We start from the raw sequence: 26,339 nt of genomic DNA, 5'->3' as shown, positions 1-26,339 counted from the left end.
GGCTACATTCTCACCAGCCCGCACGGTTTTGTTTCTGGAAGCTCACGAAGCAACTTCCCAGGGTGGTCACCCATCCTGGGATTGCTCCAGCCTCCCACTCGCTTAACTTCTGAGTTCTTACAACTCCGAAGCCAGTGAGCTCCCAAAAGGCCTCGCGCTAGGTAGATGCGAGTGTGCACATATAAGGCACATCGCCCCCCCTCCGTTGGTCGATGTGGGATCTCACAATCCACCCCCCTTAAGGGATCCGACGTCCTCGTCGGCACACTCGCACCACACGGCAGAGTGGCTCTGATACTAAACTGTCACACCCCGGACCGGCTCCGCCGTAGCAGGATATTGTCCGCTTTGGGCCTGGCTACATTCTCACCAGCCCGCACGGTTTTGTTCCTGGGAGCTCACAGAGCAACTTCCAAGGGTGGTCACCCATCCTGGGATTGCTCTAGCCTCCAACTCGCTTAACTTTGGAGTTCTTACAACTCCGAAGCCAGTGAGCTCCCAAAAGGCCTCGCGCTATGAGGATGCGAGGTGTGCCATATAAGGCACATCACCCCCTCTCCGTTTGGTCGATGTGGGATCTCACATATACGCTATACTCAGCACACCACCTAGGTACCGGGAAAACAATCCAACTGGGGGATCGTTTAACTAGTCCGCAGGATTTCTAGGTGCTATCCTGCGTCTAGGGATGAGCGGTCCAACCGGGGGACGAAACTCCAAAGCTCCCACACCGGAACATCCAACGCCATGTGTAGCTTCCAAACTATGTCCTCCGCGCGCAGACTGGATCATCACACACCGGAACATCCAACGCCATGGTGATGACCCTAAACTCTATAATAAGTCTTTCCACATGCCGGAACATCCAACGCCGCATATGGAAAGTGTCTCACACGCCGGAACATCCAACGCCGCGCGTGAGACTAGTAACTAGGGAAGGTACTTACGTAGTGTAATCACCCGACTTCTCTCTAAAACCACACTCTTCCACAACAACCTCCAACTACCCCATAATCGCACCTATAGAGAATATAAGTATACCTCCCTACTATCTATATAAATGCACGGCTCCGCCGTAGCACGATATTGTCCGCTTTGGGCCTGGCTACATTCTCACCAGCCCGCACGGGTTTCTTTCTGGGAGCTCACGAAGCAACTTCCCAGGGTGGTCACCCATCCTGGGATTGCTCCAGCCTCCAACTCGCTTAACTTTGGAGTTCCTACGACTCCGAAGCCAGTGAGCTCCCAAAAGGCCTCGTGCTATGAGGATGCGAGGTGTGCCATATAAGGCACATCACCCCCTCTCCGTTTGGTCGATGTGGGATCTCACAATCCACCCCCTTAAGGGATCCGACGTCCTCGTCGGCACGCTCGCACCACACGGCAGAGTGGCTCTGATACCAAATTGTCACACCCCGGACCGGCTCCGCCGTAGCAGGATATTGTCCGCTTTGGGCTGGCTACATTCTCACCAGCCCGCACGGTTTTGTTTCTGGGAGCTCACGAAGCAACTTCCCAGGGTGGTCACCCATCCTGGGATTGCTCCAGCCTCCAACTCGCTTAACTTTGGAGTTCTTACAACTCGGAAGCCAGTGAGCTCCCAAAAGGCCTCGTGCTATGAGGATGCGAGGTGTGCCATATAAGGCACATCACCCCCTCTCCGTTTGGTCGATGTGGGATCGTACAGACATGTATCTGCTAAAGCAACCCACCTTTCAATCACTTTGAAGAGTCTCAATTTGGGAGTGGCCTAATATTCCAAATGCACCAAGGATATCACCATGCATGGCTTGCACATGGCCAAGAAAAAATTGCTCCAATATGAAGGATGCCTATGTGCATCCTCACCACAAGATAAGAATTTTCTTTTTATATATAAATATTGTATACAAGTATGCAATATTTAAATAATTCATTGCACAATCCTCTTCAACAAATATGATTATTGCATATGAATAATAGGAGCTGTCCAGATTCGGTTACTTCAAAAAGTTCCAATTCACCAAAATTATCTTCTTCTTTTTACATGGCTTGCATGGAGTACCCATACTGAAGCCCACATGCCAATCCGAAGGGCAACCCACATGGTCCATTTCCATGAGTTTGTGGCTTAGGTGTTGTTCAACACCTGTCAATTGCTATTCAACAATTCAATAGAATACCCATACTGAAGCCATCATAAACCTTTTTATCTGAAGACAAAATATGAGGACCAGATCGGCACCCAATTATTTGAGCTCATCTCTAATAATTTAGCTTAAGCTAAATGACTTTCAGAAGCCATATCCACCTCAAAAATTCTACCCAGTACCATTTGGCAGACCCAAAATTGAAGAATTATCTCATGCTCGAAGCAAGATACCACTCTCACCCATCTATCATACATTTGGAAAATTTTTCAAGGCACCCAAGGACACCGAATGCAGCCGCAGAAAACTCCACATCCCTCGCACCAAGGCTGATTGCTCATAATAGTGTTTGGCAGCACCTTCGGCGGTAGCCACACTTTGTCTTCTTCGGATGCGTCAGATCAGCAACTCTAGGAGTAGCTCCAGAAGCTCCCAAGCCTTCTGACTCATGGTTGGTCTTTGTTCAAAACACCGAATGGCACACCCATTTGCTCAAGCCACCCAAGATCCTTGAGAGACCACCATCTAAATGCCATTTGACCAGCTACCGAACGGTAGCCATGCCACTAGTTTTCTCAAGACACTACTTGGTCGAGTTTTCCGAACGGCACATCATAGCTTGTTGGAGCACATGTGAACTCTCAGCCCTTCGAAGTGCACTATGCGGGATATGCGTGATGCCCAAGTCAAGACAACGGAGGCCACTTCTAATTACATGTATGGGGCATCTATCTGTGGTGCCGTGAGACTCCCATGCCTTGATGAATGCCAATTCCAAGTCCCCTAGTCAAAAATCCATGTAACACCCAACTACTGAATTTATCAAGGCACCCACTTTGTCAAAATCTTACACAAGACCCAATTAGAGCCCAGCACAAACTAACGCACCAAACCCCTGTGCTCACCAAAGACCTACGACCAAATTTCCAGGGCCTAGCCCCGACGCCAAGGACACGTGCAGGTCTGAAAGCTCACCAAAACTCTTTCGACAGACCTTTGCCGATCCGCAGGAGCCTTGCCAAAAGCTGGAGCACACGGCATCTCCTCTTCCACAACCCCCTTGGAAATTGCTGAACTGGAGAAGGCCCACTTCTTTATCAACCTTGCTGAAACAGCAACTTGCTGAGCCCTAGTAACTCTCTGATCTTTGACCCTTGTCGAAACTCACGTCACAAGATTTCTCTGCTTTGGTCACGAAACCCTGCGGCAAAATTAAAAAACCAACATAAATCAAAATTGAGTTCGGATTGGCCTTACCGAACGGCAGGCATCATAGAGAAGCGAAAGGGGGCTCACAGAACTCACCAAAACTAAAGTCAAATTTAATGACCCAGCTACGAGCCCGTGCGCACAAATTATTCAAGGCCCAGACTCGTGTCCAAATGGCACAATCCCGGACCCGACGCCAAGACCTCATGAAATTAGCCAAAACTCAACCTGCCGAAGGCCTAACTCTAAACACTCCTACTGAAGACATACGTGTGAGGCCACAACAAAAATCACTCAACACACTCTTGTCGAAAGGCAAGGGTTGAGCAAAGGAAAAAGGGTCCTTGAAGAACACTTACCCCTTCACGGCTCTTGCTGAAACCGACCTTGGCCCAAGCTCCACTCTTGCCGAACAAGACGGAGACTCAGCTCTCAACCCACCCTGCAGGCTCGCAAACAAGTTCCTTTCAAACACCCTTGCAGAAGCTTGAGTACACAAGGTACTAGCCCCCTTGCCGAACGGCAATTACCATGCTTTGAATTTGATAGCCCCCAAAAAATCACAATTTCGAGTCAAGCTTGCCGAACGTCCAAGAGCCAAGACTACGGTTACCCTGCCTGGCTCACAATCACAACAAACCACACCCTTGCCGAACGGCAAGGGCTGTGTAGAAAGAAAGGGAAATGCTGAAATCGAAGGGTCACAAAAGCCAAACCCTGCCGAAGGACCAACTCAACACCCTCGAGCCTTTCACCCTCAATCTTCTCGGGACTTTGTCCATCGAAATGGAGGGCTGGAAGAGGAGGATCTTTTGCGAACTCTTTCTTTGAAACCAGACCTTGCCGAAGCTCAAATACCCAGACACTTTCTTGCCGAAGCCATCAGTATGCTGAAGCCAAACCAAGATGCATGTCAAAGAGACTCGAAATCACGATAAGAAAGACTTGCCGAACGGCAGGCAACACGCTAGAAGCTCCCTTGCGGCTGTGTTGTCTTCTCATTCCTCCTCCCAAAACCTAGCCCTTATACGTGCCAAAACCCAACTCTTGAGCCCAATTTCAAGCACATGCTGAGAGCCCACTCCAATTTACCCTTGCCGAACGGCAAGGGCTAGGCTGGGCCTACTTGGATCCTTTTTTCGTCTTTGCAGCCCCTCGTTGCCTAAACCTTTGCCCAGCTCCAGTAGTCATGCAACCCCCTGTCGTAGCCTTGAACAGCCCAAATCCCATAAGGCCTCAAACTTTTTTCAAACGACCCTTGCCGTTCGGCAAGGGCTATGCAGAGGTTGCGGAGACACTTGCGCCCCTATTTTTTGACCTTGCTGAACTGAGAAGACCCCTTGCTAGTGCCGTGACAACACGAGCCGAGACTTGCTGCTGCCGAAGCCGAGACTCACTGCTGCCGAATGCCTCCACAACCTTCAGCCTTGCTGAATGGAAAGAACCATGAAAAATCGTCTTGTGACAAGACTCGCTTGCCGAAGCTGTTAGACACTGAAGCAGTGAGACGACGAACCCAACATGCAGCCCGCGTTAGGCTTTGCGCCCTTCACTCTTGCTACAGACCAAGGACCCAGAACAAAGGAGCAAATAAGGCCTCCAAAAAAGCTCCCAAACCACTCTTGCCGTTCAACAAGGGATGCGCTGCAGACTCGGTGCCCATAACTTGAAGAACCTCGGACCACCGTGAGACTTGGCCTATGCTGCCGAAGTTGTGACAACACGAAACCAGATCCGAATCACTGCCTACCCCGTGGTTACCTCACCGAAGTCGAGGGTGTGCTTTAGCAGGCTGTAACCTTCTTTCGAACAGCAGCTCTTGATTTCCAGCCCAGCTCCTTAATGCCACGCAGCCCAGCTTTCTTCTAACTTAAAGAAAGCCGAGAAGAGCGCAAGGCTTGACCGTGCACAAACCTGACGATGTGGAAGAAGGTAATGGCCAGAGCAACACAGCGTGCTGAAAGCTTCATACGCAGTCCAAGCCAAACCCTAGCAAGACTCATGCCAAAACACAAGGGCTCGGCCCCATAAATCCCTACTTGCCGAAGCTTAAAGACATCATAGGCTCACGAAAGCCCAAATGTCCACAAGGTAACCAAAAAAAAATGAAAAAAAAAGAAGCTATTATTATTATTATTATTATTTTCACATATGCATTTCTTCCCTTCAGCGCCCTCGTGCCTTCGACATCCCTTTTGCGTTCGGCACTTCCAAGCCTCGCTACATTGCCTTGCAAACATGCAAGCTTTGTGTCGTCTTCGGCACCCTCATGTGTAGGCACATCGCCTTGCAACATGCAAGCTTTGTGACCCTTTGGCATCCCCTTTGCCTTCGGCACCCCAAATCCTAGCTACATTGCCTTGCAAACATGCAAGCTTTGTGTCGCCTTCGGCACCCTCGTGCCTAGGCACATCGCGTTGCAACATGCAAGCTTTGTGACCCTTCGGCATCCCCTTTGCCTTTGGCACCTCCGAGCCTAATTACATTGCCTTGCAAACATGCAAGCTTTATGTCGCCTTCGGTACCCTCGTGCCTAAGCATATCGTCTTGCGACATGCAAGCTTTGTGACCCTTCGGCATCTCCTTTGCCTTCGGTACCCCCGAGCCTAGTTACATTGCCTTGCAAACATGCAAGCTTTATGTCGCCTTCGGCACCCTTGTGCCTAAGCACATCGCTTTGAGACATGCAAGCTTTGTGACCCTTCGGCATCCCCTTTGCCTTTAGCACCTCCGAGCCTAGCTACATTGCCTTGCAAACATGCAAGTTGTGTGTCACCTTCGGCACCATCGTGCCTAGGCACATCGCCTTGCGACATGCAAGCTTTATGACCCTTCGGCATCCCCTTTGTGTTTGGCACCCCCGAGCCTAGCCACATCGCCTTGCGACATGCAAGGTTTGTGTCACCTTCGGCACCCTCGTGCCTAGCCACATCGCCTTGCTACATCCAAGCTTTGTGTCGCCTTCGGCACCCTTGTGCCTAGCCATATTGCCTTGCAACATACAAGCTTTATGTCACCTTCGGCACCCTCGTGCCTAGGCCCATCGCCTTGCAACATGCAATTCTTATGCCTTCAGCACCTTCGTGCCCAGCCACATTGCCTTACGACATGCAAGCTTTGTGTCACCTTCGGCATCCCCTTTGCCTTCGACACCCCCATGCCTAAGCACATTGCCTTGCAAACATGTAAGCTTTGTGTCACCTTCGACACCCTCGTGCCTAGGCCTATTTCCTTGCGACATGCAATTCTTATGCCTTCGGCACCCTCGTGCCTAGGTACATCGCCTTGCGACATGCAAGCTTTGTGCCTTCAGCATCCCCTTTGCCTTCTGCACCCCCGTGCCTAGCTCCATTGTCTTGCAACATGCAAGTTTTATGCCTTTGGCACCCTCGTGCCTAGGCCCATCGCCTTGCCACATGCAATTCTTATGCCTTCGGCCCCCTCGTGCCCAGCCACATTACCCTGCGACATGCAACTTTATGCCTTCGACAACCCCTTCACCTTCGACACCGTCGTGCCAAGTTCTTTCCCTTCCAAATGTCCTTCTTAGCTGGGGCCTTGGAGGACTATGGGTAGTGTACTATACAGCTTGGAAGATGAACTATGGTGTTGCTCGGCCAGTGCACTTAAAATTACAAGTCCCCAATCAAGAAGTACCTTCTTACTCGCGAACTTAGGGGACTACTGTTAGTACCGTAACTGACCGAGCAACTAGCTAGGCTAGATCATCCACGTGCCATGCTTTGAGAGGTCATCACCTTAGCCAAAGAAGCATCACCACAAGTCACAACTCTAAGCAAAGCAAGAGGAGTCCCACATCGGAAAACTACAAGAAGTGAAGACTCCCCTTCACCTATAAAGGAAGACCACTCTCCACTTAGAGAAGGCTCTTGGATCTGGACCCTTGGGCCTTGGACTCTCTCTTCTGGATCACTGGGCTGGGCTTTATCTTTAATCATGGGCTTCTCCCTTCTTATCTTTATATTTGGGTCCAACCCCGTGTACAAATGTAAACATACATTATTATAATGAGAGCATACTTCTCCGTGGACGTAGCCCATTCATTAAGGATGAACCACGTATATCTCGTCTTCTTTATATTTATCGCTTGCCCAAATCTTCACACACATGCTGACGGTCCTCACCTTCACCCATCATCCATCACACCTCATCACTAAGTTGGACTCAATCTTGGCCGAACCATTTTGAGCATCAACAATACCTTCACTGTAGGTATGTGCTAAGTCAAGTATTTTCCACCCCAGATTCAACACTCAAACTACCTCCACTATAAACACACACATATATATATAGATAAGTTGAATACTTCATAGCAAACCTAAAGAAAAAAAAAAAAAAAAACAAATTGTAACATAAGTAATTGAATCCTCATTTGGAATTCGTGAAAATCTTCATTAAGGAAGTAATCAATCAGCTGAGATTGGGATGAAATGACCATGATTTTAAGAGAAACAGATCTTTAGGAGGTGTCGGTTTTATTTGCCTTTTCTGTTTAATGGCACTAGAAGTAAATATCTTAAAAAGGATGGACAAAAGGCATTGCTTACGTGTTCATTGGATTGTTTGGTGGACTACTATTGAGGAGCTAAAATTGATGTCCTTTATCTATTGTATCTTAATGAGAATGGACCTATATCTAAGAATCCCTTGTCTGAAAACTGAAAGTGAAAAAACTGTTTTCATGATTTCTCTGTTTTCAGCGACTGCTACAGTTCTTTTGGTGTTTAAGTAATATAGAGAGTCTCTGGTTAACGAAGATGGCCGTTGTGATTCATTCTTCTTATTCATTCGCTTCGAAGAGTATCACGAACCACAGTTAATACCAAGTTTTTCTTTTCAGCTGAACTAACTAACAACTGACTTTATAGTCACGTGTCACTCATTAGGCGTCAATATGCTCATTGAAGTAACATCTACAGGGCCAGACAATCTGCACACGCACGTATATACAAATTGGAACAACTAAAGTATACTGTGAATGAAAGACTTCAATCTCATTCGTTGAATATATCAAGGGCTTCAAGACTTGGCATTACGACATTGATAGAGGAAAAACAAATATACATAGAATAATGCCTTTATCAGGACCTCTTCCCTAATTGTAATGCCTGTGTTTCACCTCTTCTTTATCCCCTAGCAGATAACTCCGACTTTAGGCTAAAAAAAGATGCAGTCCCTTGTACTTCAATCTCTGACAGATTATCAATACCAATCTTTACAGAATATCAACATATATCTTTACCGATTATCAATTCCCAAGGTTAATTTTATTGTTTATAGCAACTATCTCATTTATAAATGCATAAACAATTGTCTAATAGAGGGATACGAAAGAGAGAGTAATTTAATGAAGTTAGATTCATATCAGATCTTTCTCTTCTATAAAATTAAGTATTAATGGTTATAGGCTACATAGCCCTAGTAAGGCAAATTAGTTCATGACAAAAGAGAAGATAAACAAAAAAATTGTTGTCATAAAACCGATTTGGCAGATGGGTTTGATTTCAGATTTTTCACAGCAACACCTTCGTAAGCTCCAAAAGCACCACGGCAACAACTCGCGACTCTCTCTCTCTCTCTCTCTCTCTCTCTCTCTCTCTCTTATATATTTGTGGGTGTATTGAAATATGTTAGAAAAGTATATGGTATCAAGATGGTCCATAGAGAGAGCTCAGGGTGACCTTATATAGTTTAAAAAACTAAACTCTACTCTAAAAAGGTATGGAAAAACTCTCCCAAAGCAAAAGAAAATCCCAAACAATTAAGGAAACAAACTATGAAAGAATCATTCTTTGTCTTGGAAGCACATCAGCCAACTGGCATGCATATTTTGGGTCTTTCCATTTCCTAGAAAATTCTGCAAAAATATGAGAACTTTAGCTTGATCTCTAAGCTTTCCAAGCATATATCACACGCCACTAGAAAAAATCGGAAATTTCTTCAAATCTTCAACCTTCCACAGTAGTGCAATTTTGACGGGATTTCAACTTAGGTTGTGTTGACTTGCTAGTCTTGAGCATTTGGCTTGGTAGAAAATTATGAAACTTTGACACAATGATCCTCAATGTCTTAGATTTCTTCTCCTCCAATTGGCCTTGTGCTAAAATTTATTCGAAAAATCGATTTTCAGTCAAAACCCTTCCAAGAGAGCATAATAGCTGAAAATAAAGAAAGTAAGGTAATGCTATTTTTAATTAATTTCCCTACAAAAACTAAATATAAGAGATATACAAATATAGGAAATAATGCACTTATCATTCACCGGAGTCTTAAATTGAAGTACTTCAATTTATGATTATCAATTGTTGAATTTTGGGAGATAGACGCCTATAAAACTGTGAGCACAAGAGCAGATGCGAAGTCTATCTTTAGGACATTGCAATTCTTACAAGCCACAATCACTAAAGTTGTCAGTATTTTCTATTTGTGTTTGTTAATTTACATTAATTTCATGTAAATTTATTATTGTATTTGATAATTACAGTTTTATTGAAAAGTATTATTATCTTTAAATTCATATTTCCCATATTCTTCCTCCAACAATTTCTTCACTACAGACAACTTGTTATTTACCTTCATGCTGCTAAATGAATATAAATTGCAAGCTTTTGTCCCATTAGAGAGCCCCACGCGGATGCTCTAACGATTATAACTCCACAAATAAAACTGGGAAGATTTCGTAAGTTTATAACCACATAAAAAGAACAGAGACGACCGACGACAGTCCAAGACCACAAGTCAAGTTGTAGTTAATCAACGCGTTCTTCATCAAACCTGTATTTAATCTGTATTGGCATTTACCAGCAAGCCCACAACACTCCCACCCCCGTCCAAAATGCACCCAATCCTCCTCTCTCCCATCCTCACCCTCCTCCTTCTCCTCTTCTTCTTCTACTCCGTGGACGCCGCGACACCCTTTTCGTCTAAGGACACACAGGCTAAAGAAATCCAGCCAAAGGAAACCCCTTCCGTCTGCTCCCAGACTTTCGCCTGTGGCCCGCTCCGAGGCCTCTCATACCCGTTCACTGGTGGGGCGCGCCCTGCCCATTGTGGTCCACCGGAGTTCCACATCAGCTGCGTGGACGACTCGCCTGAGCTGACCATCATGTCGCTGAAGTACCGAGTTCTCGAACTCGACCCAGTTCACAAAAATCTAAGGTTAGTCCGCTCAGACCTCTGGAACTCGACATGCACAGACAAACTCGCCAACGCAACTATCAAATCCGAGTTCTTCGCCTACAATGAGAACGACAACGCGGTGGTGTCCATTTTCTACGGCTGTAATTCCTCTACTATTACCCCCAAGCCCGAGAATTGGTTTTCCTGCAACGTCAATCTGCCTTTCAAAGACTCTTATTACTTGATCTGGACGATCCCGATCGACCAGATTATGAGCGGTGTCAAGTGTAAGATTGAAACTACAGTGCCGATTCTCAAAACCGCGGCTGCGAAGCTCTTTGCCAATAGGTCGCTGTTTCAGGAAGCGATCATGGAAGGCTTTAATGTTAACTATTCCCACCCTTATGATGATGAATGCGCTAAATGTCTTGAAGTAAATGGGGGCTGTGGGTTTGACTCCCATTCGAGCAAGCCCGTTTGCTTTTGTGGGGATCGGGTTTGTGTCATGTCAGGTACCATATTCAACATCAATAGTATACGTACTTGAAGTTTAAATTTTTTCTTCATTTTATAATTTTTTAGTACAAATAATAATATTTTATTTTGTTTGAACGTATAAATAATAGTTTAAACTATAGAGAGAGGAGATTTTTCACAACTGCCATTAAATTATAATGGAAGTGTGAACAGTGACCATCAATGACAACTAACTAGGAATTGTTGACTTCATATTTTCTTTTTTTTTATTTCATGGGTACGATTTAGAAAGATAACAACAGTAAGTGGTCGTAAATTAGAAATTTCTGGAAATTTTTACGTAGTGTTTTGACTTTCTCTTCTTTTAGTTTTGCGAACCTACTTTGCTTTCCTCTTTGTTCCACTGTCAAATTAAAACGACAGGATTATTCTTATTGATTTTAAATTGATTAATGAATATTTTAATAAATTTATAGAGAAAAAAATGCCATGTTCTCAAATTGCGAACCTTTGGCAACAAGTGACTAGATTTAGTGAAATTATTAACATGTAACTAAAAAATATCTGTTGGCAAGGTTTTTTATTTTTTATTTTTATTTATTTTATCAATGGATTATATATATTCATTTATTGATTAACATTTCTCTATCTTGTGATTGTTGCAGGAGAAAATATAGCGATAGGTAACTCTGCTTGGTTCCTTTGTTTCATTCTGGCCCTTGATTCAGTAACCATTAAATGGTAGCCCTCCAAAATACATTTCAAAGTTACATGACTGCTTTAAATGACTAGGAGCTTAACTATCATCTAACTCACTATAATAAATTAAGGGTAGATTTACTATTATACCTAATATAGGAATCCGAATTATAAAAAAAATCTATATGAAATGGACTTTAAAAATTCATCCAAAGATCACTTACAACATAACAAAGAGGCTTTTAACTTCCTATAAATTATAAAACTGCTATCTATTTCTTAAAACAAGCCCAACCCTAAAACTTCATTATAAAAAAAGCTCAAATAACTCAACAGGGCGTCAAAGTAATTTAATAATCAAAATTCAATTCAATAGGGTCAACTGTCAGTTTTTGGGTTTGTTTATAGAGATTAATGGTGTAAGGTTTATCTATATCATTAGTGCTAAGAATGAGTATATGACTAAATATCTCTAAATAAAAATACAAGAAGAAGAGTGAAGTATAAAGAAACAAATATTTTGTTCCAGGTTTAATTTCAGTATCACTTTATTCTATTGCTTTTATTTCTTTACAGTATTGAGATGCTTTTGTCTCTCACAACTTAATGAAATGCATAACTTGAAAATATTTTTGAATTTATAGGGATTTTATCGGGTGTAACTTCCGCCATTGTTTTCATTGTTTGTATGGTATACGCATCAAAAAAAGAAGTGCTTTTCTTCAAGAAATATAAGAAGAATGAGATGAAAATCCAGGAAGTTATAACAAATAATGGATGGATGGCCCCAAAGCGGTATAGTTACTCCGATGTGAAGAAGATGACTCATTGGTTCAAAGATCAAATAGGTAAAGGAGGATATGGCACAGTATACAGAGGAAAGCTACCTGATGGCCTTCTGGTGGCAGTTAAAGTCCTAAGTGAGTCCAAGGGTAATGGAGAAGACTTCATTAATGAAGTTGCTAGCATTGGTAGAACTTCCCATGTCAACATAGTCACTCTTTGTGGATTCTGTTATGAGAGGGACAAAAGAGCTTTGATTTATGAATTCATGCCTAATGGATCTCTGGATAATTTCATACGTAAGCAAGGATCTGAAATGGCAAATTCTCGCTTAGAATGGAAAAAACTATCTGAAATTGCAGTCGGCATTGCCCGAGGACTAGAATACTTACACCGCGGATGTAACACAAGAATTGTGCATTTTGACATAAAGCCACAGAACATTCTTTTGGACAAAGATTTTTGCCCAAAAGTAGCTGATTTTGGCCTTGCCAAATTGTGCAAAACGAAGGAGAGTATCGTATCGATGCTGGGGACAAGGGGAACTGTAGGATACATCGCACCAGAAGTATTTAGCTGGAACTTTGGGGGCGTATCGCACAAATGTGATGTTTACAGCTACGGGATGTTGGTTCTTGAAATGGTTGGAGCAAGAAAGAATTTGGATTCGGCAGTGTTTCATACCAGTGAAATGTTTCCGCATTACGTTTATAAAGATCTAGAGCTAGACAAGGATGAGAATGCTTTTGGGGCGACCACAGAAGAGGAAAAACAAATAGCAAGAAAGATGGTATTAATAAGTCTGTGGTGCATTCAGATCAATCCTTCTGATCGGCCATCAATGAGCAAAGTGGTAGAGATGCTGGAAGGACCCCTTCATTCCTTGCAAATTGCACCAAAGCCTTTGTTGGTTTCTCCTACAATAGCTGCAGAAGACTCTATGACCACATCTCAACCATCTGAAACAGAAGACTCTATGACCACATCAAAGCCTTTGCGTGTAAGCTTAAGACATATCGGTATATAAGTGTTGATTTTCAATTTTAAGATGGAGAACATGTATAATCTTTTCATAATCCCGAAAAGAAAAACGTGTAATATAAATCAGCATCATTATTATCATATTGTTTGAATACTGCATCTCTTCGAACTTGAAGATGAGTGCAATTGTATGTGATAGTTTTGTCTGAAGATGAATAAAATATAAAACTCCATTTTTGAAGTTCACAGCTTTTGTTAGGATGCGGAAGTTGACCGCCATCCCAAGAATATTTTTTGCTTATATATAGTGTGCTAAGTTACCTGTGTCTCATGAGTTCAAAAATAGCAAGAAAAGGAAACGAAAATTCTTCCCGCATACGTGTGTGATCTAACAACTGTAGACAAATACCTATATTTGGGGCGTGACACTAGTCAAGTACCTATATTTTTCTCGCCCGGCAATTCGCATCTCCATGACTTCATACTAGAGACTATAGTTGATCTCATTCCACTTGATTTCAGCAGGCAACCCAAAATTGTCATTCTGAATGGTGTGGAGTTGCAAGCAGTTAAGGTAGGGGTTTCAATTGGATTTGACATTGTGGCGGAATTTGTTTGTGGGATATATATGCTTTGGGAAGGAGACAGGTAAACTATGATGTTTGAATTTGATTTGGGTTTTGGTATGAGGATAAATTTAGAGTTTGAAAACAATTTGAGGAAAAAGAAAAGAGATTTAGAGATGACTTATGATCGGTCGCTCTAATATTGTGCTAAAATATTTGGGGAAATTTCTCAATAATTCATTCCTATCTATAAAGAGATATATATGGTTACATATGTGTGTATAGGAATGTATGTAAATAAAACCTCATTATACAATAATAAGTCAATTATACATGTTGACTTCAGTTGAAAGCCTGGCCAATTTCCCGGTAATTCCATGTTAAGAAGAAAAAGAAATGTTTCTTGAGTATTAAACATAAAAAACTTTCTGGCACTTTTATTAAACAACAGATATAAGTCTTATTATACTCACCAATCAATAAGTCGACGTAAGAGAATCATGATGCATATCATGATTCCACAAAATCAGCCCATTCCATAAAATCAGTCGATCCCACTTAATTTGCATTGACAGACTCCCCATCACAAGATCAGCTTCATCCCAGCTAGGATTTAGTTTACAATTGATTCTGTAATATATGAGATTAATTATACTTACTTTATATTACTTGCCTTCTGTAAATAGACTTGAGAAAGTCTAAACCGTGTACACCATATGTACAGCTGATAATACAAGAACAGATAATCTTGGTCTGTGCAATTATTCTTCACCTCTGTCTCTCATCTCTCTTCCTCTTCAGTTTATTATTCTTATATGGCTTCAGAGCTCTTCGGAGCTAACCCTCAAAATATAGATCCTACCGAAACCAATGGCCACCACACCTAAATCTAGAGAATCAAGCAATATTGATATGTCAAAACTGATTTCTGAAATGTCAAAACTTTCCTCACCTCCGTTCTCATCCCATCCTTTGCCCATCTCTTTCAATATCTCATCGTTGTTCCCAGTTCCTATGGATCGCACCAACTACTTGAGTTGGAAATCCCAATTTGAAGATGTATTGGAGATGCACGCCTTGTAGCAGTCGTCAAGAACAACACAGACCCACCCAAAGTGCAAGAAGATGGATATGTGCACCTAGAGTTAGCCAAGGATAAACTGGTCCTGAGTTGGATCAAAGCGACTTCCTCCTCTTCCATCAAGACACTTCTCATCCCTTGTACCACTGCTCATCAAGCCTGGACCATGCTGGCCAAGCACCTCTCACCTCTTGCTAGTACCCGTGTACGGATTCTTCGAGACCAAATTCGCTCTCTCAGAAATGACAACAACACAATAGTGACTGATTATCTCAATTATGCCAAATCACTCTTTAATTCCTGATAAGGTCATAATTTCACACATTTGCATGCCTTCTTTGCTTAGTAATTTTGTTTAGCTTCTCTTTATTTTGAGTTTCTTACCTATGTTTGTGTGTTTTGTAGGTTAAGACAGCAAGGGGATGACATTTGATGCAATTCATGCATGTTAAGGGCTGAGTGGCACAAGAGGAATATGAGCTTAAAGACAAAGCCAATTTGAGCCACACTCCTTGTCAGTCCAGTTTCGTAGGTCATCTTGCAGGCCTCATTTCACCAACTTACACAGGTTGGATGAGGAGACATCCTTGATAGAAGTTGTTCCAATGGGTGTCTATTATAACATATCCAAATTTCAGCCCAATTGGATAAATCTGGAGCCCTCAGCACGTTAATGACTTAACCAAGTTCACAGAAATGTCATGTTGGCTGCCATCACATTTAATGTGGCTACATCCCTAGAGCCATGTGCTAGACATGGGCAGCCACACATGGGAGTCAAATCAGCTCAGAAGCTCAGAAAGATGAACAAAAGTCAAGCTTTCCATAAAAGAAACCATACCAAAGCATGTGTTTGTCAGCTGGAGCAGTTGGCAAGTATGGGCTGGAGCAGTTGAGAGCAGAAGAGAGGTGTGCTTCACCAGCCAAAGGGGAGGACGAAATTGCACTTTATAAATAGAGAGTTGCACACTCATTCAGAGGGGTCAGACACACACATTCACTTCATCCATTACTCTCATACACACATTCAGATTCACCAAAAAGAGAGAAGAGAGCTTGGAGCTATCAAGGGAGCTTGGAGCTGTCCTGGGAACTTCCTTGCTGCCATCATCTAGTTCTTCTCCTCTCTTTATCCTATCTATGTATTTCTTATTTTCTGTATTCATAGTTATGTCTAACTAATCCATTTAGTTAGGGCTTAAGATGAAGCCCTAGTCATGAATATTCAATGTTATGGATGATTTGATAGTAAATTGATTTCCTTGCTTTTGTTATCAAGTTGTTAATCTCCAGTTTATTATGTGCTTGATGTATGTTTTCTTGGAGTAGCTAATTAGGATTTTATGCATCTAGCACAGGTTGGGAAGGAGTTTAGATTCACCAATTCTACTCTCCTTTCACAAGCAACACATGAATGGCCTAAGAATCATTCAAGGGGTTAATAACCATAGGTTGACTAGGACATATACCATGTTCTAGGACTTGTGTGATTATCATATTCTCAAGGAGCTTAATGACTCTTATATGCTTTATTCTAAGTAGATACCATGCTTAGGTTGCATATTAGAGATCACGTGTTATGTAGATACCATGCATAATCACATGCCTTAGGAGAATCATGCATCCTGCACCTAGATACCATAGGCTTGTATGCGATAATCTATTGTTGATGAAGTTTGAGTCAATTTCTATGCATTCATAACTTGGATAGGAAAACTAGTGGTGGATTCCAAGTCTCTAACACCTCTCAATCATTGTTTCACAACTTGTTCATTGCTGCCAGTGTTTACTTTCGAGCACTTTCATTTCACTTTCTTCTTTTCATTTCAACAACAAAATCCCCCATTTCGAGTGCGTGTGTGGTGCTAGGCTTCTGTCCTAGACCTTGAGTAATTAGCAAGAGGCATTGTTGAATTCGACCTTGCCTTTAGCTAGTTAGTCAGTTTCTGTGTTCTATGTGTTTCTAGCATTTTAAGTAATTTAACTTTCAACTAAGTTACCATTCTCCGTGGGATCGACCCCGTATTTACATAAGCTATACTATAAATGGTTCGTGCACTTGCGAGAATTAAAGTTGCTGTTTTTAATAACTCATTTTAGTTGTTAAGAATAAGCTCAACAATTCCCTCACACAAGCTGGTGCAACAATGGATGATGATGAACTCATCACTTATGTTCAAGATGATCTTGGTGTTGAATACAAAGAGTTAGCCACAACACTTCACATGCATCCAGATATTGATTTCAACTCAAAAGGCATCGGTATATTTAATACCAAACCACACCTATAGCTTGTGTGGAGCTACAGAATTCCAATATTATAGATTTAAATGATTCTTTGTTAATCTTCTTCACCTTAGACCTCTACATACCGTCTGGTTATTGGAACTAAACCCAACTAATAATTCTATTAAAAATGATTAAGTGTGTCGTCTCATATTTAGAGAACTTAACAACATAGACAAATGTCCAACATTCAATTGGAGCACAACTCAATGGCACTAGATTTTACAATCTTGTCCCGATCACTAAACTGGGCCTTATTGTTATGCTCAATTCTCTATCCTAGAGTTCAATAATGTCAAATTATGTGCTCCTGCTTGCAATTCTCTCTTATGATTATACTGTGGTCTGAAATATGTGCTCTCCTAAACTTTCACCTATACCAAACATTTTCTTACTCCTACTCCTATTTCATCCAAATTCCTTTCACATAGCCATGGAAAACCCGTGCGGCATTCCATTGGAAACTTCAAGTTGGGTTCTTCTGGTCTTTTCCATGCCAAAACAAAACCAAACGATTCATACCACGTGTTATGCTTCATATGTTCTGACTTCTGAGTTATCTAGGCTGCTATGACATTTACTAGAATGACCTTATCTGAATTTAGAAACCTGTATGAATTTGTTTAGCTTTTGGACTAGTCACACAACTCACTGAAAATTCCCTAGATACAAGTCAAAGAAATTAATTTCCGTGTTGATGTTTGTTGAATGAAATCACACAGGCATGCATGTTTCATACATTCAACTATTAAAAGGTAGTTGGTCCATTAATGAATTCTTTCTTTCATAATATACCTTCATAAAACAAGCTTTCATTTCATTGCAGGGACTGAAAAATGTCTTATTCCACTTGCATATGCAATTTTAAAAAAAATATACTTTCGTGAATACTTTGTAAATAATTCATGTATTGAAAATAGGAATTTTTAACAAAGATTTCACACGTGTGCAGTGTGCACTGTCCACCCACAACAGTCCAAGTCAACGAACGCCGGCCATATGATCAAACCAAAACTTCATTGCATTTCATCACTCAACTCTCTAAGCCAATTCCCGCCTCGCCCACCCCACATCCAAACGCCGTCGTTTTCCCGCCCCTTTCCCAATGCACCCACTCTTCCTCCTCTTCTTCTTCTACTCCTTCGAGGTTACGAAGTCGTTTCCCTAGAATGCAAACCTCTCCAACTGCTCCCAAGCCTTCGACTGTCACTCCCCGCGTTTCGCAATCAGCGGGTGCGAATTTGGTGATGAATTCGACCAAGGGCAATCCAGTTGCTGTTCTTGATTCTGGGTTTGATTTGACATGGGATGCAAGTAAAAACTTGTGTAAGCAATGTCACAGATCCGGTGGTCAGTGCGGGTACAATACAACTAAAGCTGAGTTTGACCTAATCCCTCAACCTGTGCAGGTATGCATGCGCCTGTATATATATAATCTTTTTGGTCTTAATCCCTCTAACTGTCGAGGTATATGTCTAATTATGTTTTTAGAAAACAGGTCACTGGAATGCCTAAGAATCTTAGGTATTGTGGCTAACTGTAGTTCTGTCCTATGTTAATCCTTTCCATTGAAAGAGAGAGATTACTTTGATCGCCAACCAAAAGTGCAGGCATGGCTTTGTCATGCCTGAGAATCTTAGTATAGAGGACAATGAGAGTGAAAATGGGAGTAAAGATGAGACTGAGAGAGGGAATGAGAGGGAGGGGGTAACAAAACTGAAAACAAAAACTTGAAAGTGAACGCAATTCGAAAACTAAACAAATAGATTAGTACAAGAGCGATGGGACTGAATTGTAATCTTTACTGCTCATGAAACTATGTCTGAATAAACATTACAAACCCAAAAGCAATTGAGTCCGAATGGACTGATGAGAAACGATGAATTGTGAGATCGGACTAAGTATATCTCGATTTGGACAAACTAGAATATAAATTGAACTAGAACGTACATAACAATTGAAATCGGTCGTCAACTGGAAATCATACCAACAAAGAGTGTTTAGGGAGAAAACTGACTAGTTTTTTATGGAAGAGAGAGGAGCACGGAAAATAACTATCTCTCTAATGAATGGAGCGATCGAGCTTAGGACAAACCACAATCTTAAGACGATGAGGTGAGACATGTGATAAACTTTGGATTTGGTTTGATAACCATTTCATTTTCAGTTTTGTGTTCAAGATTTAATCTTCAATCTCTTGCATGCTTTAGATTGGTTGCAACTGCTTTTTCTATTTGTCCACTGAAAAGAAAAGAAAATGACTGATGCAGTTGAAGAAGCACATGATATACCTTGGTCTTGCAAATTTTCATCCGAAGAACTCTTTTGATTTAACATTTCTTTTGTGCAGGTTCACGGAAAGCAATCGCCATAGGTGAGTATATATGATAAAGACAAAATACCAGAAGTTTCGATCTTTGCTTTCTTTCACAAATCACTGAAATGCATAACTTGAACAATTTTTCCATGCAGGCATTGCAGTTGCTGTTCTGCTGATCATCGTAATCATTTTTTTTACTATATGCATATCAAGGAAAAGAATGCTGGCCTTCCTCAAGAGAGATAAAGGGGACGAGTTTGATGTTGAGGCATTTATAAGGAACTATGGATCACTTACTCCATAGCGGTATACCTATGCAAACGTCAAGAAAATGACAGACTCTTTCAAAGATAAAATAGGTAAAGGTGGATACGGAACCGTGTACAAAGGCAGGCTACCTGATGGTCTTCTCGTGGCAGTCAAAGTCCTAAGCGAGTCCAAGGGTAATGGAGAAGACTTTATTAATGAAGTTGCTAGCATTGGTAGAACCTCCCATGTCAACATAGTTACTCTTTCTGGATTCTGTTACGAGAGGGACAAAAGAGCTCTGATTTATGAATTCATGCCTAATGGATCTCTGGATAATTTCATACATAAGCATGGGTCTGAAATGGCAAATCATCGCTTAGAATGGAAAACACTATCTGAAATTGCAGTTGGCATTGCTCGAGGACTAGAATACTTACACCGTGGTTGTAACACGAGAATTCTGCATTTTGACATAAAGCCACAGAACATTCTGTTGGACAAAGATTTTTGCCCAAAAATCTCTGATTTTGGCCTTGCCAAATTATGCGAAACAAAGGAGAGTATTGTATCGATGTTAGGTGCGAGAGGAACTGCAGGATACATAGCGCCAGAAGTTTTTAGTCGGAACTTTGGAGGCGTATCTCACAAATCTGATGTCTACAGCTACGGGATGTTGATTCTTGACATGGTTGGAGCAAGAAAGAATTTGGATTCGGGAGTGACTCATACGAGTGAAATGTTCCCAAATTATGTTTATAAGGATCTAGAGCTACACAAGGCTGAACATATATTTGGGGATATACCTGAGGATGAGGAAGAAGTAGCAAGAAAGCTGACTTTAATAAGCCTGTGGTGCATTCAGACCATTCCTTCTGATCGGCCATCAATGAGCAAAGTTGTAGGGATGTTGGAAGGACCCCTTCATTCCTTGCAAATTGCACCAAAGCCTTTCTTATCTTCTCCTACAATAGCTGCAGAGGACTCTGACCACAATCCAACCGTCTGAAACTGACTAGGGCAATTAGTTTCATCAGCAGATCTCTTGTAATTAGGAAATGCCAACTGAATTATAAGAAAGTTGGCTTGGTGAAAATGAAACAGTTTTCATTATCCGAAATGTCTATGTATGGCAAGACAATCTGCATACTGGTTGACATTGTATTAATATGTCACATTGTCTTCTCAACGTAGCGCTCTGTTTTATTTCCTGACAATTGTGTAAACTTTAATTTATGTCCTCTTTTGGAAGCATTAGTCTCCTTTCACTCTGATTAGAAACCAAATTAAAACAAACATTATGGCCTTCAAAGTTACCGTGTGTCAGAAGTTCAGAAATTGCAAGAGGAGAACTGCAAAATCTTGCCTACTTATGACTAAACCACCATACAGAAATATGAAATTGTGATGTCTACATCTCTTTCATTGACTATATCATTTCTATGATATTTTTTTCTTTTTATGAATTCATTGATTAAGATTTCAATGGTCGAAATTGAAGATTTAATTTTATAGTAAAATTTGAATGAAAGACTTCAATTTCATTCCTTGAACATTTGAAAGGCCTATAGTTCAAGACTTGGCACTACAATATTGATAAAAGAAAAAATATATACAGAGCATTTCCTTTATCAGAACATCCTTTCCTGTTATAATGCCTGTGGTTTACTCTGACTCTCGTCTAAGAAAGATGCAGTCCCTTGTGCTTCACTCTCTGCTTCCTTTCCTATTGATCACCTGCTTTATTTCAATCAACCTTCAGCTATGTCTATGTGCAGATGATCCACAATATGTTAACTGCAGCCAAGCTATTAACTGCAGGGATATCAAAACATCTCGTACCCCTTTTGGGGAGTAAATCGACAAAGTTACTGAGGTCAACCTGGGTTTGAGGTCAAATGCGAAGGTAATATCCCAATGATCACCACGAAGAACATCAAATTCAGAATTCTGGAAATGAACTCCAGTACTCATACTGTGACAGTTGCTGACGGATTATCGGGGTACCCAGGTTGACCTCAAACCCAGGTTGTGTTCCCTGAGTTTTGTTGACACCGACATCAACTTCTCTCTATTTTATTATAGTTCCAGTCTCACAAACTTGACCTTTCATTAACGGATGCAGTACACCGGCTTCATGGACTTTTATTACGCAGGATTGCCCTGCATACAAGAGAAACATTAGTGTTTCGTATGCCACGGGAAGTACCGTGATTGATTTGATGAACTGTGAGAGTGTTGTTCATGTTCCAGTTTTTGACACAGCTGCAAAGGATCTAGAGAACAATGAAAAGGATATCAATGATGTGTTAGAATTGGGATTGAAGACTGATAATGATCAATGCAGCAGATGTGAGGGATCAGGAGGAAAGTGTGGGTACAACTCTACTGATAGTAGATTCATTTTCTTTTGCCAAAATCAGGCCTAGGCAACCACGTGTTCAAAGAACTTTGAATCAGGTATGCACGTTAAATTATCGCAAACTTTTTAAACCATTTAAATTTAGGGGTGCTGTTAAATTATGAAAGTTAGTGAGTTGCTAGATGAGAACTCAGAATCCGGCCTCTTTCTCATGTCTGTCTCTCCTTTGTGTTGTGTGAAATGTGTTCCCTTCTTCTTAGAAGCAACTTACATCAGAGCATCTGTCCCAAACAGACAACCCTCCTAGAGCTAGGAAAGTTATGTATATAAATATGTTCAAAAGACCCACAATTGAAAACTTGGCAAATCATGGTTGACACAACCACATATATATATATATATATATGTATAGAGAGAGAGAGAGAGAGAGAGAGAGAGAGTTTTGCTCTAATGCGTACGTCCGTATTTTGTTAAACTACGATCGTATATATACATTGGCAAATTTGTGGACAACCGTAGTTTAACAAAATGCGGACGTCGGCATTAGAGAAGAACTATATATATATATATATATATATATATTGAAATCAGCACATCTCTATTAATTAGCAAATTCCAGCTGAATTGTAAGAAAGTTCGCTTGGTGAAAATGAAACAGCTGAATAGTAGATTCATTATCTTCCTCAACCCTCACCATCATCATCACGATGAATGTCAACAATAACATATTAAAATTACACAAAACAAAAAAAAATTTAGAGTTGGTTTAATTCAAGAAGAAGATGAACCTGGCCGAGATCTTTGGATCCACTAGAGTCTCCCCTTTCAGCTTCAACCCCAAAGATTTCTTTGTCTTTGTACCTCTCAACCTTGAAAGCCCTTGGTATCCAAAAGCAAGGTGGTTCTATCTACCACACAAAAGAAACTCATTATAAAATTTAAATAGAAACGTACCAACAAACAAAACCCATCTATCCAAAAAAAAATTCCAGAATCCAAAAGACAAAAGGAATAGAAAAGGCACACTTAACTTTGATATTGGAAGAATCCCAAATTTTTAGGGTTTGAACTGATGGGAGAGAGGGACGAAGAGAGAGATGGAGAGAGAGGTAGCAAGAGAGCTTCAATCTTCTGCTATGGAAACCTGAAGCTTGGAAGAGCTCGAGGGAACCAGCAGAGAAGCGAGCTCCTCAAGCGAACCAGTACCGAAGCGATACAAAAATTCAAGAAAAACTTAAATTTTGTTATAAAAATAAAAATAATAGTGTATGAAAAGTACCATTGAATATTAGAAGAAGAATTGTATTTGCTCTTGTGATATTTACACTGACAGCTCCATTGGTGTATTTTACAAGTGAATAAGCAAGCCTATTTATAGGAAAATTGGATGGCTTCATTACCCAACATCATCATTAAGCTTTTAACTAAGCTTCCAACATCATCATTAAGCTTTTGACTAATCTTCCTTCTTTTCCTTTACACTTTCTTTACAACAAATTTTTTTTTTTTTTTTTCAATAATAGGGGTCTTTTTGTTTTAAGTTTGGGTTTTAAAAAATGTCCATGTCAAACGAGTTTTTGGGACTTTGAACTTAAAATCTATTTTTGAATTTATAAAATTAGACTAAAATCAAATATCAAACGGGCCCTTAAATACTTTTAACTATCTCTTAAAAGTCATAATTTAATACTACTAGACTTTTATAAACTTTTTAAAAATCTAAATTAAATATCTCTAGACTTTAAATTCTATAAAAGTTATTAAAAGTTTGAACTGGATACACCATAAATCTAGTTATTAGGCCATCCCCAATGGAGGCTCTACTTGGGGCTTAATCGCCATATAACTCTCATATATGCAGCCCAATGCCAAAAAGGCATTTGAACACGCCACTAAATTGCCCTCGTCCACGTGGCACACTCTGGGCTCTCCGATCTGATTTTTTCTAGCAATCCAACGGCAACCAATTTTTGTGCAATAAAAAAATTAAAATTTTAAAAAAAAAAAAAATTAATGATTTTTTTTTCTCTATACCTTATTTCCATTTTCAGCATTTAAGTAAATGTCTTTGTCTTTGTCCTTTTACTTTCATTTATTTTTATATTACTCAATTTATTTAAGTTTACAATGTAAATAAGGAAGTACCTCCCATTTGGATTCAAATAAAAATACTAGAAACTTAAATTCCCACCAAATCAAAATATAAAAAATCGGTTTTAGTGCCAAATACGATTTAGGCTAAAAATGATGGCTCATTAAGTCAATATATACTTCATACTAAAATCCCATAAAATCAAGTTTTCTTATTTGATGTGTAAGGAATAAAAGCCGCAAAAAATTATCTTGAAAAAATGATTATTCCGAAAAACCATTTTTCATACTTAGTCAATATTTTTAACACCAAATCCTCATACAATTTTTTTTTTCTATAAATACCAACCAATACAAGTAATAAAATAAAATACAAGCAATAAAATAAAATCTTATATGAAAATATTATCCAAATTAATTGTTTAAGTAAACAAAGTTGTGAAAAAAATAAAAAAATGAATAGTATTTGCCATGGCAAAGGGCAACTGCTGCAAACACATTTTGCTGAGGGGCTAGAGCAGCCATTATTTACGTGAATAGTAACTGCTCTAGGGCTCCTCTTACCATGGCAAGAGGCTACCTGCTGGAAATGCTCTAATGGGAGATATTTTGGAATCTAATTGCTAAAGATCCGCTGGAGCTGTCCTCAAATTTGTGGACGTGGATGCAGCCCCTTCAGTCCGAGTGGCCCCCACATACCCTCCCACCAAACCACATGCGCTGGGCCTGCTAGCACATAAAAAAAAAAAAAATTTTGTACTCTCCTTTTTATCTACCGTTTCATTTTCTTTTCAAATGGAAGTCTTCATTTTTTATAGAAATAAATAGCTAGTTTTTGTTTTGTACTCTAATTACTTTTTTTAAAATCTTGTCCAAATTTTAATTTTTTTGGGTTGAAATGTTAAAAAAAGAAACTAACATAACATAAACATACATTAAAACATAATAAGTTAACAAAAATAAAAAATAGCACATAAATCAAATTACATCATAAATGGATTTCCGAATATAGAGTCTCCCATTGTGGGAGAGATGCCTTTAGGGCCCCAAAGATTCTATCGAAGCTCTAAATGGGGTTCTATCAACCTCTTTTAAAGCTTCTACCATTGAGAATGATCTTAGCCTATGTTGCACGAACATGAGTACAAGAACACGAAAACGCAACACGACGACACAGAAAATCTCAAAAAACTAGAACACGAACACGGCTAGGACATGACAATTAAAATAATAATAAACTTATATATATTAAAAAATAATTTATACTCAATACTGTAAATACAATTGTTTTCAATAAAAATAATTTTGATGAGGAATTTTAAGAAATGAAACTGCCATTAATGTATCACTTTCACCCGTTTCTTATACTTTTCATCCCTTCTAAAAAGGGTTATGGTAGTAAAAACATAGAATAATATTTTTAATCATTTAAAAAAAAACCTAAAATTATCTAAAACAAAAAAAGGTCCCATCACCAAGAGAGCCAACCCCACCTCTCCAGTCTTTTTCTCTCTCTCTCTCTCTCTCTCTCTCTCTCTCTCTCTCCCTCTCTCGCATTGCAACCCACCTCCTCCACATCTTCCTTTTTCCCCATTTGCCTTGTTTGTTTTATGCTGTCGGGGAAGTTGAAACTGTGATTGTGGGTGAGTTCAGCTCTCTCTCTCTCTCTCTCTCTCTCTCTCTCTCTCTCTCTCTCTCTCTCCCTTCTCTTGATGCTCAAAATGGCCCGGCCAATATTGAGTCCAACTTAGTGGTTAGATGTGCTGGGTCTTCTGCAGAGAAGAGGGCTGAAGCCCTTGGTGAAATGGGTTGGTGAGAGACCTGTAGAAGTAAAAAGAGGAGAAGCAACGGTTAAGCTTCGGACACCGGTGTGGTGCCGGCCGAAGGCTCTCCGATGCCTAAGTCATTACGGGTAGTAATTCTGGCAGAGTAACAGTAAAGTAGGAGAATGGTTCTTGGTTTTACCTGG

The 26,339-nt window shown here is 40.6% G+C and overlaps 1 protein-coding gene and 1 pseudogene across 1 annotated transcript; both read left to right on the top strand.

Annotated features, from left to right (window-relative positions):
- Positions 1 to 21,128, top strand: part of LOC117623518 — a 90,663-nt pseudogene extending 69,535 nt beyond the window's left edge.
- On the top strand, positions 12,421 to 13,485 carry LOC117623523 (PR5-like receptor kinase). Its single transcript, XM_034354535.1, has one exon. It carries the CDS (start codon positions 12,436 to 12,438, stop codon positions 13,462 to 13,464), a length of 1,029 nt encoding a protein of 342 aa, XP_034210426.1. The 5' UTR covers positions 12,421 to 12,435; the 3' UTR covers positions 13,465 to 13,485.
- Positions 21,129 to 26,339: the final 5,211 nt, after the last annotated feature.

Source organism: Prunus dulcis, chromosome 3 (genome assembly GCF_902201215.1).
Source record: "Prunus dulcis chromosome 3, ALMONDv2, whole genome shotgun sequence".
NCBI lineage: Eukaryota > Viridiplantae > Streptophyta > Magnoliopsida > Rosales > Rosaceae > Prunus > Prunus dulcis.
The sequence above is the reverse complement of the archived record's forward strand: the minus strand, read 5'-3'. Positions and strand labels throughout refer to the sequence as shown.

Excerpts from the sequence above, each read along its gene's own strand:
- LOC117623523 (XM_034354535.1), top strand. The coding sequence starts at position 12,436 with ATGGCCCCAAAGCGGTATAGTTACTCCGATGTGAAGAAGATGACTCAT.